The sequence below is a fragment of the Spinacia oleracea genome, chromosome 5 (genome assembly GCF_020520425.1).
Source record: "Spinacia oleracea cultivar Varoflay chromosome 5, BTI_SOV_V1, whole genome shotgun sequence".
NCBI lineage: Eukaryota > Viridiplantae > Streptophyta > Magnoliopsida > Caryophyllales > Amaranthaceae > Spinacia > Spinacia oleracea.
Window position 1 is genome coordinate 17899481 of NC_079491.1, and position 20837 is coordinate 17920317.

Below are 20837 nucleotides of genomic sequence, written 5' to 3' on the forward strand. Positions count from 1 at the left end.
AAGGAGCCAACAACCTTATGGAATAAGATAGTGGACTGTGGTAATACCAAAGAGGAACTATATTTTGGGCTTTTCCATTCTCAAAATAAAGGGTAAGTAAATATTATGATTTTAGTGGAATTGAATAATCATAGTTTCTTATTAAGCAAATGATTGATTTTAATAATTTAAATGATTTTGAGGTTATCGAATGAAGGCTTATTTTGGAGAATTATTATTACGGTTTTTTCATGAAATGCCCCCGAGGTTTGCAAAAACGCACCAAATACCCTCGCGTCTTTCGAATCACATAATATACCCCTATTTTTTCCTAAGTTTGCACCAAATACCCCTAATCCGACCTTCCGTTAGTCCTCCGTTAAGTCATGTTTATAATTCACAGAATGCCCCTATTTTAAAACTTATTGCACAATATACACCTATTTGTAAACTAAGTTGCACAATATCCAAACTGCCTTTTTTTTTTCTTTTCTCTCCACCCTTTCCTTCTCTTTTCCTGATCCATCTTCTCCGGTGCAAACAATCAAATTCGAAAAATCAATTACTTCCATTCACAATAATCGCCCACAAATTGGACTAAGATTGGAGAAACAAGAAGGGCGGACTCAGAGAAGAACACACGAGATTGAGCTACTTAAAACACAAAGACTGCAAAAATTGAGCCACTTTATCAAAGATATTCAGATCAACAACACTTGCAACAACACTTACAGGGAATTCCTTAACTAAGAGCTTCATACTATCTTAGTAGTAAATGTATTTTAGCGCTAAGCATAACAAACTAAAACTAACAATTAATCATACACAAAGGAAGATCGTCAAATACAGTGGGGGACTCTTTAGCAAAACAAGGCATCCATCGTAATTCAGAGTTTATAGCCTGGTTGTAATTGATTTCCCATCCTCAACCTCCTATGCTGCCAATAACTGGAATGGTTTTGGTTTAGCTAGGGGAAGTGCAATTGTAATCTCATTCCCAAGTAATAAATGAGAAGATTAACTATCAAAAATAAATAAAAAGCTAAAACTAACAATCAGCCCCTGAATTTGTCAAGAATTCCCAAACACAAAGCTAAATGCCTAACTGTATTTGATGCTTATACCTGGCCATTAGCGACGAATAGCAAGTGCAGAATTCAAAGCTAAATTCCCAAATTGAATGTATTTGATGCTTCTCTGATATTGCACCACCTGGATAATCACATAACCCCTTCAGCCTCCCACCATCACAACCCCGAAAAAAGGAAAAGGAGGCTCTCTTCTTCTACCCCCCCCCCCCCAATATAAATCCTATTTTTGAATCACAGAATAGTAGAATACCCCTATTTTTCTCTCCCACCTCATTTCTTTTTTTCTCTAGAAATCATTGGAGCCAACACCAATCGATCAACAAAGAAACAACACAACAAAATCCAAGCCAAATAGCAAAACCAACACAACAACGACTAACACGGAGCAACGGTGTCAGGGCGAGATACAACCAGTAGCGCGGTAGGCCGGTGGCGGAGAAGTGAGGGCCACAATTCACGAGCCGACGACCGAGCCGACGACCGGTGGTGGGTCTCCGACAAGGCGACAACGGTTGGAGGTGGGCGGCGGCGATCGACGTTAATTTAAGAGCAAAGATTTGAAGAGTTGATAGGGGTTTGCGTGAGGTTTCTAAACCTTACTCGCCGGCGACCAGAGAGCAGGAGGAAGAACATCTGAGAGGAGAGAGAAAGAGAAAGAAGTTGAGATTTTTTTTTTTTGGAATTTATGTCGAAAAACATGTATTAAGGGCAAAATAGTAAAATGTTACTAACGGCAGACTAACGTCTGTTAACTGAAGGTGCATTTCATGAACAGTACGGAAAAATAGGGGTATAGTATGTGATTCAAAAGACGCGAGGGTATTTGGTGCGTTTTTGCAAACCTCGGGGGCATTTCATGAAAAAACCGTTATTATTAGTATCAAGCTTATGGATGTCAGAGTAAGGATAATCGATCGAGGTAACTATTATGTCTAGCAATTATGTTTATATGCCTGTATATAAAAGTATTTTATGTTTATGTTCGGCATTTAAGTTTTATATGCCCATATATGCAATATGTGTGATTATATGATATATGCAATATGTGTGATTATATGATCACTATGTGAATATTACGTGATTTATGTGATGATGCTATGACGTATAAGTTAAAGTTTTATGAGTACGATTATGATAATATGTTACTATTTTATGATGTTAATTGTTCGGGAATAATTATGATTTTTATAAAGTTATTTTTAGAAGAAATACGATGTTGTTTTTGTCGGCCTGGAAAAGTGAACTGAACTAGTAAATGGGCAAGTTACAGCTAGAGACTAGTTAAAGTTAAAGGGAATCAGTTCCCCCCTGAAAAGATGTAAGAAAAGTCCCGCCAAAGCCTGTACTTGTCAATGAGCTGTAAAGGAAATGATTCCTTGCCAATACAGTTTTCAAGATAACGAGATTAAGTTAGTTATTTCCCAATAATAAATGCTAATGATTGATATGTGCCAAATGATTTTCAAAATAAAACCGTTTTGACGGCTGGAGTAATATTACTGAGTTTTCCTGTAATACCCCGAGTTTTTAAAACTCGATTAATTATGCTTAATTATTTTTATTTAGCTTAAATCGTTTTAAATTCTAATTTCAAACTTTATTTTAATTTAACGAAGCTTTATTTCGTTTGGAATTCTAATATTGTTACACGATTTATTTTTCAGATTATATAATTTAATTTTATATTTACGAGCTTAACGACATTTTTAAATCTTAATTATTTTCGGATTCCTAATAATTTCGAAACGTTCTTATTTTATTCGAAAACTAAATTTATTTTTCGTTAACAATATTTTTATAAAGAATTATTTGGAAACTTGATTTTAATTAAACATTACTATTCTAATTAATTTCCTAAAATAACACCAAATTTTCAGAAATTTGCCTAACTAATGAAAATTACTAAAATGCCCCTTAAAAGCACAATCTCTTTTTGACTTCTTTTCCTTGCTCTTCACGTACAAGAATGAAGGAATTCCTTCATTCCTCCTCACCCTCAATTCAGTCTACATTCAACCCTTAAGCCCCAAGAAATTTTCCTTCCCATTCACTCTTCTTGACTCTACAAATCAGCTATAATTTCAACTAAATTCTAACCCAAAAACAAAAACAAATTTCAATTTTCATTCCTCTTGTTCTCTGTGAATTGAACCATCCATAATTACCACCAAAAACCACCAAACCGTCTCAGTTAAACACCAACCACCACCACTGCCTACAACCACCAGCACCGACGACCACCGCAATCACCATCGCACACCCACCGTACTTCCCCCTGCTCTCCTTCTCCTTCGTCGCACCACGCCCCACCACCTCCCCTGTTTTCCCTTTCCTCGTTCCCCTTGTTGCGCCACCACACCGCAACCACCACACCCCGTCACCCTCACCAATTGGTGAACTGACCTCCGCTGCCCACTTTCCCCGGCGAGCTGCTCTCCCCTCCGCCCAGAACCACCCACGACACCACCCCTAAACTCCCCTGCTTTGCTCGCCCATCTCGTGCCCTTTCTCTGTCTCCCCCGTCGTCCCGCCGCCACCTATTACCTATCACCACCGCCGCCCTCCGTCGCGAGCAGCCGCGACGTTGAGCCGCCCAGCTCAGTCGCCCTCCCTCATCTCCTCTCCTCCTCCCCTTCGCGCTCCTCTGCTTCCTTCCTCAATTCGCGCCTCATTCTCTCTTCTTTTGACCACCGTGCCGCCGCCCAGCCTCCACCCACCATCACCTTCGCATCAACCTGCGCCGCCCAGACCGCCGCCTCCCTTCCTCCTCTCCTTTCCCTTTCGTGCTCCCCTGTCTTGCCCCACCCTCTGCCTTGTTCCTTTCCAGAAACCAAAATCAATTTTTGGTTTTGGTTTATTCTCCTTAAAACCCACAATTAAATTGGGCCATATTGGTTTGGGCTTTGGGTAAGACATATGAATTTTCAGATTTTCAATTAATCAATATTTATGAATTTTGTTTTCGATATAATTATTCACTAATAAATCGTTATTATTTTTCAGGTTTAATTATTAATTTTACTAAATAAATTATTAGCTTGAATTTACGGAACTTAAGTAATATTTTCATAAAAATCGATTTATGAAATATATAAATATACTTCGATTAAAATTTCGTTTAATAATAATATTTTCATTAAATTTCGAAATTATACTTTTATTAAAATTCGTTAATTATAAATTCATTACTTCTAAAATTTATTTATAAAATACTTATTTTAGATTATCGTTGTAGTACTAATTCAATAAATTTAATATTCTGAAAGAAATTGGACTTGGAGCTCAAGAAGAACGATCCATCAGACGGGAAATATAAAACTACGGTTGAGGTAACGGCTATTGCTAGTACCCGCAATCCCCTTATAAATATGATTTATGAAATTATGACGTTATGATTGAATTTATGAATTAAATGTTTTGATGTGTTTTATGGATTGTGGGATGAAATATGATTTGTTTGAATTGTTTATTATAATATGATTTGATTGAGTTTTCTCATAAAATTATGTTTATGCAATGCTTTGAAAGAAATAATATGTTTATTGATCCCAGGATCAAAATGATGTTTTATGAGCTAAATGAGTTATGTTATTTCGAACTGAAATACAAGCCAAGGCTTAGTAAAAATACATAAAACATGATAAAATGAAAGTGAAAGACCTGGTTTGTCTGGCGGTATATAAACTACCATCTTCCTATATACCGGTCATGCATGCACCACGGACACCTGTCCACCCATGGATCACGAGCCCAGGCTCCCATGGTTTATGAGCCCAGGCTCAGGGCCCAGGCCCCATGTTACGATGAGCCCAGGCTCTTGTGGGCCCAGGCCCAGTGGAGAATTCCTTCACGGTTCGTACTTGCCGACAACTAGCATGTTAAATTGCAAAGTTTATGAATAAATTGAATATGATGTTTTATTAAATGTTTTACTTATTCTATTCTCCCTGTGTTACTAAATAAAATGAATTGAAATGAATTTACGTTGCTAGGGTAGTCGTTACTGAGTCTTCGGCTCACCGTTTTGTTTTCCATTTTAGGTACTGCGGGGATCGATGGAAACGAGTAGAGGCAAGGAATTTTACTTTAATAATATTCACCTAGTTTATGCTTAAAGTTATAATAGTTTAATTAAAGACTTTTTAGTAAGTTATGTACTTTTATTTTGAGAATATAAAGGATTATTATATTAAATTGGAGGTTTTTATGGCTTATGTATGATGTTGCCTTGTAATTTCCAAGAGGGAATTACGGCAGGTAATGTCCCGACCAAATTAGGTTAATTCCGCTGCTAAATATGCTTTAATAAGTGATTTAGAGGTCGGGGCGTTACATTTCCACTCATTCTTGGATTTTTCTTTGTTTTTCCTGTTTTCTATTTTTATGATGATGCACAGGTTCGATTAAGGAGCTCAAGTTGCTCAAATGAGAGTTATTACTGGAGTTGGTTATTTATTATGGAGATATCGAGATGAGAAATTATTTATTATGGAAATTTTGTTACTGAGGTTGTTATAAGAATATTGATTTATATTTATATTTGGAAAAGTTGTATTATTTATGGAATGTTATTAAGGATTAATTTATTTGTGGGCACATACCCACAGGTCCCAGGATTAATTATGCTTAATTCCGCTGCTAATGATGAGCTAAGTGCGATATATTATCGCTAATTAAGGAGCCGAAAAGCCGAGGCGTTACAGTTACGAACTGACCCATCAAAATTAATTTTCACAATACCAGAGGTTGGAGGTGTCCAAACAACTTGCGTGGTACGAGGAGACTTTGAAAGAGAATTATTATTAACGTTAACATCCAATGAAACAAGATGTGTACTCTACTGCATATTTGCACCGATGAGACAGGAGATTGTCTGAAAATGTGAGCATTACGTGTTTTCCAAATACTCCAAATAGAAGTTATGGTTTTTTTAGCCGGTAAGGTCACATTGTTACGGAGTTCACGAAAAGAGTAAGAACAGAAGAAGATCGAACATGAGTGCTAAGTCATCGAACTGAGGCGTTTGCATCCCAATATTCTCTAACAAACGGACAATGAAAACATAAATGTTCTTGCGTTTCTCTTGGAGTAGCACAAAAAAGGCAACTATTATTAATGTTTAATGACGATATGATGAGTTATCTCGGGTAGGGAGGACGTTATGCAATAATTGCCAAACAAAAATTTTTAACTTTGGAGCAATATCTAGCTTCCATATCCAAGAAAATTCCCACTTGGTAGGGGAATACAAATTATGTGCTAGCCATGTAGCAGATTTAACTGTAAAAGCACCATTACTAGAAAAACCCCAACAAGGTTCATCTGGTAAATCAGTTACTGGTATAGGGATTCCTTTGATAGTTTGCACAACAGAAGGTGGCCGGAAGAATCAAAGAGAGTGCAGGAATATCCCAAGTTCGATCTTTTGTGATAAAATGATCGACGGTAAGATCTAGATTTTGAATTACAGAAATATCTAAGTTCAAATGGTTGACTAAATTGGTAGAAAAACACCAATTATCGAGCCAGAAAAGGACATTAGAGCGGCCGAGCCTATTTTCCATCTGAGACCCTTGAGAAGAAGGGGTCTAATTTGGAGGATTTTTTCCATATCCAAGAGTCCTTTGTCTGAGGTTTACATTAAAAAAAAAGCATTATGTTGCAAATATTTGGCATGGATAGTCTGAACCCATAAATTGCTATGATCTGAAATTATCTTCCAACCTAACTTTGCCAAGAAAGCAGAGTTAACGGCTTCAGTTTTTTGCAGTCCTAGGCCCCCTTTATTTTTTGGCTGGCAAACTTTATCCCACGAAATCATGGGAATACCTTTCTTTTCTGAAGATTGCTTCCAAAAGAAATTTCGATTAATTTGATCTAGAGAGTTAGAAATTGTCTTAGGAAAATGAGATGTCGTCATAGGTCTTTCCACATTTGTTGCAACCTTGAAATGAATACACCAAGATATAAGAATGTTATAATAAACCTATAGAATTATTAGGCCTTTTAGAAGTCTTCACATACCCCTTAATGCATTTTCTGCAGTTTCACTTTTATTACCTCTTAATACATAAACCTTGATCAAAGCATCCCCGTAGATTCAAATGTTTTAAAATTTATTGAACGAATTGTGCTCCTTTAACAGTGTGGCTAAACATAAGCGTAAAATGGCACTGGGTGGGATACCCAAGTAACGACACGCCCAACAAGGAAAAAGCAGGTTGTGGCCGGGCTAGGATAGGGTCGTATCTTTTCTTGGGAAAGTATGACAAGACACATCACAACGACCTGACACAACAAATCACGTTAAATTGAGTTAAATTAGGTTTAGGCACGATATGAGGACACGTATGCTTGGGAAACTGGGACACTCTTTTGAATTTTCTAGCCCGCCACCCCACCATGAAACAAGTGAGCTTGCGGTGTGTCAGACCCATTCAAGTCCAAGACACGTGGGCTCGGAGATACGGCCATCTTTACATGAACATGATCACTCGTTTACCACCAAACAAAAGATAGAAGATGGAAGTAAGATATTCCCTCTGTCCCTAAAAGATGGTCCTTTTGACTTTTCACGGTCTTCAAGACAAGACTTAAAAGTAAATACCTCTAATTATATACGCGTAAAATTATAAAAAAATTGATATTTCAAAAAAATATATTGAAACGAATTTAATAAGACCCTACGTGACTATATTATTTCTTATAGGCTAATAAAAATTCGTGTTCAAATTAAGTTTAACCTAAAAATTACAATGGGCAATCTTTAAGGAATGGAGGGAGTATTTCCATTAGTTTATTCCATTTGATATTTAATCCTCACCATTGTTAGACGATTATCATGTTCGATTTTATGCCTTTTTTGAACTTCATAAAATAATACTTCCTTTGATTTTTAATACTTGTAATATTGGTCAATTTCACGCATGCCTATGCACAACTTTGACCATCATTATCTTTAATTTCTTTAAGCAAAAATTATAAAAAGTTAACATTTTGAAAATACAAATTGAGACGAATCTAACAAGATCCTACGTGATTATGTTTTATGATATTGTTACATATAAATCACCAACAATAGTCAAAAAGAATATGTGCATAACACAAACGTTGCGAATATTAAAAACCGGAGGAAAGTAATCTCGGCGTAAATGATTTGCAATTATCGTATTTAATTTTAATTATTTATTTTATCCCAATTATTTATTTTATCCAAAAGGATTCAGCTAATCTCGCCTCGTTTTCTTTTCAAAGCTGCTGAGTTGACTGTTCATAAAATTGCAACTATTGGTTAACTCCTCGTCAAACTCCCTACTAGGCTACTATTGGTTCACCAAAAGAGTCATGATCAACGCAAATACTCCCTACAACTCTCTCCATCATTTATACTTCTCTTCAATGACACAATTAAATCAACCCTTTCACACCTTAAAAAGATATATTTCCATAAAACTAACTATAACTCATACTAATAATAATGAACATTATCATTATTTAATAGCAAAATCTCAAATCTCAATCAGCAGAAAAATCAATCTTTCTGCTAAAAATGAAAATGGGTTTTACAAATTTGAAGCTTTTTACAGTTTTTCTGCTGCTTTCATGGCTGAATCTTGGTTTGGGTCATAGACCAGTTGGTGGTGAACAACCGCTTTCCAAGATTAATATTTTGAGTACTACCCTTGCTCTTCATCCACATGCCTCCATCGCTGCTTCTCCAATTCTTCTGGGTTTCAAGGTAGCCTTAATTAATCAACTCTTTTTTTGACTGTTTTCTCCATTTAGTCGAACATCTAAATTTTGTGAAAGATTTAGCCTTTGCTAATCAGAAGGGGTGTCCGGTGTAATAGTTGGGAGTTTGGGACTATCCCTAGTTAATCAAAAGTTCAGACCTTTTATAGGTGGAACTTATGTAATTGATAAAATGGTTTTTAAAAGTTTAACAATAAAGAATTGAGTGATTCGTGTGAAGTTAGTTGTTCTGCAACATCTTAAACTAATTGTTTAATTGTCCAAACAGTCTCCAAAAGTTCTACGTTGTAAAGCAAACCCCTTTTTTGCTTGAAATGAAATAGTTGCAGTACAATGATAAACAATGACTGCAGTTTCAGTTTCTAATCAGTTAGCTTGACTGCCGGATGAACTTTTCCATTCAATTGATTCTAAGTTTCACCTAGTTTGTTAAGTGAATCCCACTTTTTTTTTTTTTTTTTAATTATTTAGGAACAATCCCGGGTTTTGGATTAAGTAAGCTTTCAAATGGTGTTGATTAGTGGATTGAATCGAGAAAAACTCTTATCAGAGGATTGTTGTTTGTGCTTGAATTATTAAGGAGTAGTACTGTAGTAAGTTATATTAGTGATGATGGGAAGAACTGTGCTCCTATCTTATTGATATTTTTGTCTCACTCAAGTTTTCTTGATTGTACCCCATCACCTTTTACCAAAATTGGATTTGATGGACTTTGCATTGGAAATTTGGTAAATGTAGTTAGAGAAGGAAAAGGAAAGAAAATGGAACATGGAACTTGTGAAATATTTAGACTGTGAGACTTTCCAGTTTATAAGCTTCTTTATCTATGAAGTGGTTGTATCAGTTCAGTGCCGTGTGCCATGGTTGCATTATTCATATGATTATTGATTGCAGGGTGAAGACACTGAGTGGGTAGACGTAACTCTTCAGGCCCCAAACCCATCTTCAGATGATTGGATCGGAGTTTTCTCTCCTGCAAAGTTCAAGTATGCTCTTGTGCTGCCTTTCTGCTTTACTGTTGTTTTTTGTTTGGTTAACAATTAGTTCTCAGCATGATTCCTTCTCTAGTCTAGCCACACATCATGAATCGTGTCCTTATATTTGTTGATATGTTACCATGTTGTTGCTTTTTATTTGGTCCAAACTATTCTATAGCTATGACGAGGACAGTATTCTAATTAACCACTTTCTTGCTTCTGGAAGTTCTTCAGCCTGTTATTCAGAAATTGATTTAAAAGATCAAAAACCATACATATGTTCAGCACCAATAAAGGTAAATATACTGCGAAGAAGCTGTATTTCAAGTTAATTTTTTTCTTTCACATGCGCAAGCACTTGGAATGGTTATGAACTGAAGTGAAATGTCTTATTTCAGTACATGTTTGCAAACACCTCCAATTCAGATTACACAAAGAATGGTAAAACCACACTACGTTTCCAGTTGATCAATCAGCGTGCTGATTTTTCATTTGCATTATTTTCAGGCGGCTTGTCCAATGTGAGTTGAAAAACTTTTGTTTTGATATCTATAATCATTATTGTTCTTACTGAATTATGCATTTCGCTTTATTAGTGCCTCTGATTGTTAAGTGTTTTGCAGTACTATTATGGTGAATAAAATGATGTTTTTACTTGTTCTCTGCAGCCACAACTGGTGGCAGTTTCAAATTCTGTATCATTTGCAAACCCTAAAGCACCCCTTTATCCACGCCTTGCTATAGGGAAGTCATGGGATGAGGTACGTCTATTGTCCAAATAGCTGTTTTGAAGCTTTGTTCTTTTCAAGAATGATTGTAGAAATTTTCGGAATCAATGATTGTATAATTCCATTTTCAGATGTTTTCACTGCGCTCTTTCTGTATTATCTTTCATTAAAAGCATTGAACCTTTAATATCTCAACTTCTATATATGGCAATTAATATTTCAACATTGAAAGGAACCAGTTCAAAGTGGCTCCTGTCAAATATGATTTATTTTTATGACAAACAAATTTGATGTTGGTTAAAAAAGCAAACATTAATGTCATTGATAACTATTGAAGAACTTACATTGTGTTGTAATGGAGGTTATGATCTTTTACTTTCAATTCTGTAGACAATATGATACATCACCCTGGTTGATCTGCACCGTGATCTTTTTTGTTACACGCTAATGGGCAGTAGGGCATGCATAATCAGTAGGTCCATTTGTCGCCTTATTGCCATTTGAATGTAATGGTGTTAGTTTGCAATGCATTTGCATCATAAGAACATTTCACCATTTGTAATTGAATTCAAAATTAACCTTTTGTATATGGACGTGGATGTGTCATGTATAAATATACAATATCTTCTTTCTGCAGATGACAGTAACCTGGACAAGTGGCTACAATATAGATGAGGCTGTTCCTTTTGTCCAGTGGGGCCCTCCAGACTTAATCCCTAAGCGAGCACCAGCTGGAACATTGACATATACCCGCAAAACCTTGTGTGGTATGGTTAAATTACATTGACATCTTCTTGCTCCTTTTTTACCATGTGAAAGTGCCAGTGTCACCCTTTTATCATCAAGCATGTCTTAGAAGAATTCTCATGCGTTTGAAAGAGCATTTGATCTTTGCATTAAAAAGTAGACCTTGTAACGCCTCACCACTCATCCCTGGTGACTCACCAAGGATGCTACCTTCTTCTGTGTGCCTCTGTCCCTCTCCCTCCCTCCTCGAACTTCATAAAACGGTCCTTCTCTTTTTAACCTTAATAGTTTTTCTCTTTGTAGACCTGGGTGATGATTGTAGTTTACTTGCTTGTAGGTGCGCCTGCAAGGACAGTTGGTTGGCGTCATCCTGGCTTCATACATACAAGTTTCCTGAAGGATTTATGGCCAAACCAACTGTAAGTATCTAAAACTCTTACTTGCATTAATCATCTAAGCCATGATTTTGGCATTTATGCATGGGGCAAATATTTTTCAGGTACATGTACAGGATGGGCCACATCTTGTCCAACGGTTCATATGTTTGGAGCAAGACTTATTCATTCAAAGCTCCTCCTTCTCCTGGGCAGGACTCGTTGCAGCGTGTTATAGTTTTTGGCGACATGGGGAAGGTATTGATAGTTGGAAGATTTAACTCTCTGTTTTGCACTACTGGGGCTTAGATTATTTCCAAGGAGTTTATCCTTCAAAAAAATTTGTGAAGTATTCCGTATAAACTAATCTAGAAACTTGGAACACATTTCTTGTATGTCATCATGTTATTTCATGAAATAGTGACCAGCTAACTGCTATACTCCACTAAAATAAGTTACACCCACCGTTAAAAGTAAGAGCTTTGTCCCTCAAACAGAAATGCTATGTTGTTAGCTTGGCCTTCACTATAAATCATATTTAACATTCTTTAAGTGGTTTTTCCCAAACATCAAATATTATTGGAAAAGTGGTACTTCGCATTTATTTTGGTGCAAAGAAAGAATATGTTATAACATATGTTCATGGCTTAACGCACTCTTACTTTAACTTCCATGCCACACCATGCCGTACAATTACCTAATGCCCTTATTAGGCGTCTCCTTATAATAGGTTATGATCTTATGGGCTGAATGTGGCCGATAAAAGGATCTATATCAAATAATTTTGCATCTTACATTCACATTTTAAGTAATGTCAAATGAGAAACCTTGAATCCACATCTGTAATCTGTACGGTGTATCTGTAGACTCATTGCATGCTCATTAGATCTTACTTGATGACCTGAATTGCATGTATTAGTATTAAGGTTATGTAAATATGGACTTGCAGCTCCGGCACTGACGACAGTGTCTTATTCACTATTCTTCTCCTCTAAACCTTAAAGACAAGGATGGACAACTTAATACTGTGTGCTACCTTCTTTTTCTCTTTTCTCTTTGTTAGTGTGTCTTTGTTCAGTTTGATTTTATGTGGCTTGGAAATTGGAAATCATACTGTCATGAGAAAAATACTGATTCCTGATTATGTTCCTCAAGTTAAAGTCAATACTTCATCACTACTTGTTTTTATTTTTTTTCACTTGAGGAAGTGATAATCTTTGTCATGCCACTCAAGGAAACTTATCTTGGTTTAGCCTTAAGTATTGTTGTACTAATTTGTTATGTATTTATGTAATCCCTTTTTCTGTCAAGTACTCTTGTTTTACCCTGTTTTTATTTTTAATTTTTTTTTAAAAATGGGAAACTGTGTTAGGCATAACATTGTAATAATAAATTAATATGTCTTCTAACACAGGCAGAGCGTGATGGATCGAACGAGTACAGTAACTATCAGCCAGGATCACTCAACACTACAGACCAACTAATCAAAGATAAAGAGAACTTTGATATTGTATTTCATATAGGAGACCTTTCATATGCAAATGGATATCTCTCGCAGTGGGACCAATTCACCTCTCAAGTTGAGCCTATTGCATCAGCTGTGCCATACATGGTTGCAAGGTCTTTAAGCCCTTTCTCTTGAGTGTTTTTTGTTTGCACTGTTATACTTTCATGTGGAATTCTTCCCTTGTAGAATAAGCTAATGCTTGTACACTAGCAAAAACATTTACTTACTATTCATTTTCTTAATTACCACGCATACTCATCATTAGATAGTAATGAGGGTTAATCCATTTAATTGAGAATATTGAAACAGCAGATCTTTATTACATACAAGCTTTCGTATATTTCCTCGATTTACATGCCATATTGTCTATCTTTTCAGTGGTAATCATGAGCGTGATTGGCCAGATACCGGATCTTTCTATGGCAAGACTGATTCAGGTGGCGAATGCGGTGTGCCAGCCCAAACCATGTATTATGTCCCTGCAGAGAACAGAGATAAGTTCTGGTAAATTTTATCACCTAGCATCCACTTCAGCTTTTGCATATTTCATTATAACCACGACAACTAGAATTTCGTTGCAACTTGAAAACCCAAATCTGTTTGGCTTTGGAAAACAACATTCAGTTTGAAAAATAGGGATAGTTCTGCCCAATCTTTTATGAGTTGACTTGCTGGTCAAAGCACTCAAAATGATGCTCCAACAACTTTGCCAATGTGGCTCAATACCGACTTACAATTTTCTAGGTTATTATTCTTCCTATGAAATTCATTAACTTAGGGTGATATTTTTTAGGTATAAGTCAGACTATGGAATGTTCCGCTTCTGCATTGCAGACAGTGAGCATGACTGGAGAGAAGGAACTGAGCAATACAAGTTCATAGAGAACTGCCTTGCAACAGCAGATAGGCAAAAGCAACCTTGGCTAATCTTTGCAGCCCATCGTGTCCTTGGTTATTCATCCGACAAATGGTATGGGAAAGAGGGCTCATTTGAAGAGCCAATGGGCAGAGAAAGCCTTCAAAAGCTTTGGCAGAGGTACAAAGTTGATATTGCATTCTATGGACATGTACATAACTATGAAAGGTCGTGCCCTATATACCAGGTATTGCTTCTATTCCTCAACAAGCGAACTGTATTTTCTTTTACCTAATTACGAGTATTTTTTAATGTTCTTCTAATGAAACATAAAATCCAGTTCCCTTTTTTTGTGAGAAAAAATTGTTGCAAGGTTTCTAAGATATCTGAGTTTTTTCCCTTCCCTGCTTGAATGATGCAGAATCAATGTGTAAACTCAGAGAAGACTCATTACTCAGGCACCGTAAATGGAACTATCCACGTCGTTGCAGGTGGTGGAGGAAGTCACTTGTCAGAGTTCAGTGAAGTAAATACTACTTGGAGTCTCTACAAGGACCATGATTTTGGGTTTGTGAAGCTCACTGCATTTAACCGTTCATCTCTTCTATTCGAGTACAAGAAGAGCAGTGATGGTAATGTATATGATTTCTTCACAATATCTAGAGATTATAGAGATGTTTTGGCTTGTGTCCATGATGGCTGTGAACCAACCACTATGGCATCTTAAGTTTTCAAATGTCAAAATACATTCAAGATGGATTACAGGGGTAAATTTTAAAGACTATACCGGTCTAGCTTAGGAAAAATTATTTGTATACAAATGGGATATTGGTTATATTAATTAGATTTCGAAGAAATGTGCTTTCACATTTTTAGTTTTCTTCATTCTCTAAAATATTTTCATAGATAATATTGTTCCAATTTCAATCAATCATGATTTTGAATCCTAAAACATTCTTTTTTGTCTTGTTGCTTTGATAACTTAAAGCAATTCACGTTTGCAGCGGGGATAGATCTAAATGTGAGTGAGAAGTATTCGATGTAAGGATATAAACTAAAATTATAAGGAGAGAGAAATGGAGGAAGGGGAAGGGGGAGGGAGTACCAAATGAAGAGTCTAGGACTTTGGAGGGTGAGTTAGGTTGAGTGCGGCTAGGATAATTAATTAGGCAATCGTAACGGCCAAATAAGGTGTTTATCCTGTGCTCTGTCGATATTAATTCCGGTGCAAATGTTGACAACTCCATGAACTTAGTTATTCCATTATACTCATCATTCCTTGTTACAAGTGGAGAAACTCGTCTTCCTTCTGTTTTCTCGAGGATGGTGGTTAAAACTTATCTATCATAAACTTTCAGAGTTCGGTCTAGCCAAATATGGCTCATTCTTCTTCTTCTTGTTAACATTCCTCCAAAATCCTCCTTGATCTGTTAATAAAATACAACAAAATAATTGATATATACGACTGATCCAATCTTCAAATTTAACTGGATTGGGCTTGCCATTATAGGATGGTAGGTTGAGAGATGAAAAGTTCTTGAAAATCAACGCACTCTTGTTCTCATTCTCGTTTTTCTTTTTCCGAGAATCTTGAACTAACTGGGCTAACATCGCACTCAAATTATCCAATCGCTCCATCCTTTCCTCATAATGACTTCCTGGAGGCGGGTCATTATAATCACATCGTGGACATTGTCATCGCGGATGCATCATCACGAGTCATTTGCTCATTACGAGCTTTGTTAATTACATCATTCATACCTTCGATAGTCGACATTATGCATATCATCTCTATTATATAAGCCAAGAGGAGAGAGTTATTTTCGTAATCACGCTTTTGGTGCCCCCAAGGATTTTATTAAACTACCCTCTATGTTACTTAAGCATAACTATTAATGAAAATACCCCATAAATATAACCATTAATGTAGATATGTGAAGATTTGTAATCCTTCCATATCTCATGTAATTAGATATTTGATTAGCCGTTACCTAAGTTTATAATTACGTAGATTAGTTTGTATATATGTTGACTTATGTCATTCTCATTAATCAAGGAATATCGTCCAATAATATATATGGCTAAATATGATATAGAGAATAATATACAAAATATACATATAATCTATCAGTCAAATTTAAATTGAAAAGGGTCGGAAGACAAATATTTGAAAAATTAAAGTTTCATGCATGATTTTACACAATTTTATTTTACAATCCCCATTTGATATTTTGAGAGCTTCTAATATTGTTCTTCGTATTCGGTTGTCAAACAAAAAGAACGTGAAAATTCTATATGGTTCATTTTTTTATATATTGGTTGATCACATTTAATCTCGCTGTTAATTTTTCTTTCATTTTGATGGTAGCCGTCCCTCGAGTCTTTCATAATCAAAATATACAAATCAGAGAAAGAAAGTTTATTTTCTAATAAGGGCGCATTAGAGATGATACGAAGTAAGAGGATAATCGTAGTACTATTGTATTACTCCGTATATAATAGAGATAATATGTACGCATCGCGTGCATATAAGACTAGTACCTTTTAAACTACTTGTTTGGGCTCCCAATTGAATATCAATTGGGCCATTAAGTCCAAAGCCCAAGGGCTCACAGCAACAACATCAAACCCACTACAGTCCAAAAGGCTATTCAGCCGCCAATCAAGGCCCAAGGCCCACTTGCAATAAATGACCTAAGGGCAATCATTGCACAAACACTATAAATAAGCCGTCATGGCTCACTTACCAAGGTACGTCCATTTTCACGCCTTAAGACTACTCTTCTAGGGAATTTCTCTCTCTAGAATCCGAGCATCGTTCTTACTTAGGCATCGGAGGGGCTTTCCTCGGAAACACCCCCGAGGCTAGTGACTTGTTTATTGTGCAGATTGAACCGGACACAACGCATTCGAGCTAGCAAGATCTTCAACACATACAAAAAGGGCCTTCATTCGGAGCCCATTGTTTCATCCACTTCAACACCGGAACAATTTGGCGCCGTCTGTGGGGAAGAACACTTGAAAGCTCCAAAAAACACTTCACTTTCCGCATAAAAAATGGAAATGCCCAACGATAACAACCAGGTAGGAGATGTCCTTGTCCAAACGGATTCGGAATCCGATGGAGGCGAACAGCTGCACTCAGTGGCGAGGTCGCAGCCAACAAGGGCCACCGCCACGACTAGCCGACCCCTCCCTTCCCGAGAAGAGTTCGCCGCAGCCATGACCATCATGCAGAACTTCCTCTTCAACGAGAAAGAACAAGCCCAGGCAGCAGCGCGGCGAGAAGCGAGGAGAGCTAGGCGACAAGTATTGCTGAACATGCCCTCGACTGACGAGGACAATGCGAGGCCCGAGCAAGATCTCTCCACAATGTCAGGAACGCACCTAATGACAAGGTGGAGAGAGAGCACGTGGGATACACAACAAAGAGCTGCACAACAGCCAGAATGGTTCGCGACACCGTCTCCAACACCCCAAGCTCTCCAAAGTGGGGCCAGTGATCGAACTCGGATCCGAAGCTCGGTCCATAGCAGACTGCGACCTTCAGTTCATGATAGGTTGGGTAGCCCCTGTGGGCCCAGTAGACAACCCGAGGGAAGTGGCCAGTCGAGAAGGAGAAGGAGAAGTGACCGAACTCCTAGCCCCCTACGCGCCCCCGAGCAGTCCCTTGGAGGAAACTCGAGAAGCGAAGGTATTAGGGCGAGGCTAGGAAAGAGAATCATGACTCCAGCATCTTCCCCATTCTCGGATGATATTGTCATGGAGACAATTCCCAAAGTGAGACTACCAGCGCACCTGACGTACAGCGGAATCACAGATCCGAGGGATCATGTCATCTCTTACGAACAGCAGATGTTTCTGAGTCCCTACTCCGAAGCCTGCTGGTGCAAATACTTCCCAACCACGCTGACAGGAGTCGCCGGGGAATGGTTCAGATCGTTGCCGAAGGGATCGATCAAAAGTTGGAAGAAGCTGAAGAAGAGGTTTTGTGTACAGTTCGTGAGCAACAATCGCCCAGAACGAACCACTGCCGAGCTAACCTCTATACAGTAAGAAAGAGACGAGAGCCTGCGAGACTTCATGGCCAGATTCATGAAGGAATCCACCAACATTCCGAACCTGCAGCCAGACGTAGCAATATTCGCCTTGAAGCACGCGCTATGGGAGGGGAAATTCCGAGACAAACTGACAATGAAAAACCCCTCCAAGATAGCGGACGTGCTCCAAATGGCAGATGCGTTCATCAGAACCGAAGAGTTCAACAAGGCAGCAGCAAGGCTAAGAGGTTCCTCGGATCCGAAAGATAACAGAGCAAATCAGAGTAAGCCCGAGGGTAACTCAAGAAAGGGGAAAGAGAAGGTGGGTGCGAGAGAAGCGAGTCCCAAGAGAGATGGGAAGAAGGGTGAATTTCAACCCAAGTACACCAACTACACCCCACTCACCATACCCCGAAGAGAAATCTTCAACCTCCACAAAGATGATAAAAAATGGAAGCTTCCAGACAACCTCAGGTCAAACCCCCGCCACCGCAACAAGAACAAGTGGTGTGAATTCCACGACGACTTCGGCCATACCACTGAGGAGTGTGACTCGTTGAAGGATAACATCAAAGACCTCATTCGACGAGGCTACCTCAAGGGTTACCTGCTTGACCGGCCATAGGGCGGAAAGAGAAGAAAAAGAAAAAGCAAAATCTGGTAAGCTGCAAGAGCAAGCCTAGAAAAGGGTCCATGAGACCAAAGGGCAAAAGAAAAAACCAATTCTAGTGGTGTTCGGAGGACAAAGGTCCGGCCACGCCAGCAAGAAACATTTAAGGGCCCTCTCCCACCGAGTCAACTTCAGCAATGTAGGGGAGAACCAGCCTACCCCCCCGAACATGACTTTCACCGCTGATGATTGCCTCGGGACCCAGTACAAACATGACGACCCGTTGGTGATCGAAATGGATCTCAACAACCACAACGTCCATAGAGTACTAGTCGATGGAGGGAGCGTTCTCAACATCATCTTCAGGAACTGTTTCGAACAGCTCATCCTCGAAGAGGGAGAAGAGTCACTGACCAAGGTCAGTTACCCATTGATCGGATTCAACGGATCCGCAGCTATTCCCCGAGGAAAGATCACCCTACCTGTCACAATCGGTCAAGGCCTGGCAGCGAGAAACGTCCGAGAGGAATTCTTGGTGATGGATTGCGACTCAGTGTATAACGTCATCATGGGACGAACTATGATCCACAAAATACAAGCAGTTCCATCCACATACCATCAGATGATGATGTATGTCTCGGACGCCGGCTTCGCCGAGCGGATAAAGGGCGACCAAGAGGTGGCAAGGTCAACTTGTCACACGGCCATCCGAAAGCCGAAGCTAGGAGATAGTCCCGAGGACGAAGATGAGAAGGGTTCTCCCCCAGGTGGAGAAAAAGATGCCAAGAGGAGAAAGGCGGGGTCGAGCAGCCTGGTAAAGCCCGCAGAAGTTGACGCTCGACCAGAAATCCTTTCCCCCGAACCAGACCAAGAGATGGAAGACATTCCCCTAGAGGATGAGTCGGACAGAGGCGTCCGAATAGGCAAAGGCCTAAGTTCGGGACTTCGAATAGAGTTGATCCAGTTGCTGAGGGATCACAAAGACATCTTCGCATGGTCGGCGGCTGACATGCCAGGGATAGATCCGAAGATGATCTGTCACAAGCTGGATGTCAGTCCCGAGGCTCGGCCAATCAAACAGAAAAAAAGAAACTACTCCTCGGAGAAAAACAAAGCCATCGCCGAAGAGGTGAAGAAGCTACAAGAGGCAGGCTTCATCGAGCCATGCATGTACCCCAAGTGGTTGGCCAATGTGGTCATGGTCAAAAAAGCCAATGGCTCATGGCGCATGTGCGTCGATTTCACAGATCTGAACCGAGCCTGCCCAAAAGATTACTATCCCCTCCCGAGGATAGATCAGCTGGTAGACTCTACCAGTGGTCATGCATTGCTGAGCTTCATGGACGCCTTTTCAGGGTACCATCAAGTATTCATGCACCCCGACGACAGAGCGAAGACCGCCTTCATCACGAGCGCGGGAGTGTTCAACTACAGCATGATGCCTTTCGGATTGAAAAATGCCGGAGCCACCTACCAAAGACTAGTTGATCACGTCTTCGCCGATCAAAAGGGGAGGAACGTCGAGGTTTATGTGGACGATTCCATAGTAAAAAGCGTGAAAGAAGAGGATCACATCAAAGACCTGGCCGAGACCTTCGCCAACCTGAGGAAATACAACATGAAACTGAACCCGAAGAAGTGTGTCTTCGGGGTAAAGTCAGGGAAGTTCCTCGGATTCATGGTAAGCGAAAGGGGAATAGACGCGAACCCGGACAAGGTCCAGGCTGCGCTAGATCTACCCGAACCGAAGACAAAAAGAGACGTGCAAAGGCTAACGGGCAGGTTGGCCGCATTGTCAAGATTCATATCGAAAGCTTCGGATAAAGGGGCACCCTTCTTCAAAGCCCTAAAACCCAAAACCCTCCCGGGAGGAGAAGCAGAACCCATCAAAAAGAAAGGCGTCCCGAGGAAAGTGGACCCCGAGCTGACATGGGAACAAGAGCAAAAAGATGCATTCCAACAGCTCAGGGATCACCTAGCTCAACTGCCGACGCTAGCCAGGCCCAAAGAGGGGGAAGCTCTATACTTATACGTCGCAGTCAGCCCCGGGACCGTAAGCGCAGTACTCCTCCGAGAGGAAGAAAAGAAGCAACAGCCAATCTACTTTACCAGCCGAACCCTGACAGATGCCGAAACTCGGTATCCACTCATTGAGAAGGTAGCATACGCAGTGGTA

At 39.1% G+C, this 20837-nt stretch overlaps 1 protein-coding gene and 1 long non-coding RNA gene across 2 annotated transcripts; both read left to right on the forward strand.

Moving 5' to 3' along the window:
• The first annotated feature begins 1938 nt into the window (after positions 1–1938).
• LOC130462004 (uncharacterized) lies at positions 1939–6419 on the forward strand. The gene is made up of 4 exons (XR_008922098.1): positions 1939–1989; positions 4337–4399; positions 5111–5578; positions 5678–6419. It is a non-coding gene; the product is annotated as an uncharacterized lncRNA (long non-coding RNA).
• Positions 6420–8451: 2032 nt separating this feature from the next.
• Positions 8452–14891, forward strand: LOC110787288 (nucleotide pyrophosphatase/phosphodiesterase). The gene is made up of 12 exons (XM_021991892.2): positions 8452–8808; positions 9717–9808; positions 10026–10095; positions 10198–10320; positions 10468–10560; positions 11165–11294; positions 11612–11693; positions 11774–11906; positions 13063–13268; positions 13534–13659; positions 13949–14258; positions 14433–14891. Exons 1-12 carry the CDS (start codon positions 8620–8622, stop codon positions 14736–14738), a joined length of 1860 nt encoding a protein of 619 aa, XP_021847584.1. The 5' UTR covers positions 8452–8619; the 3' UTR covers positions 14739–14891.
• The last annotated feature ends 5946 nt before the right edge of the window (positions 14892–20837 follow it).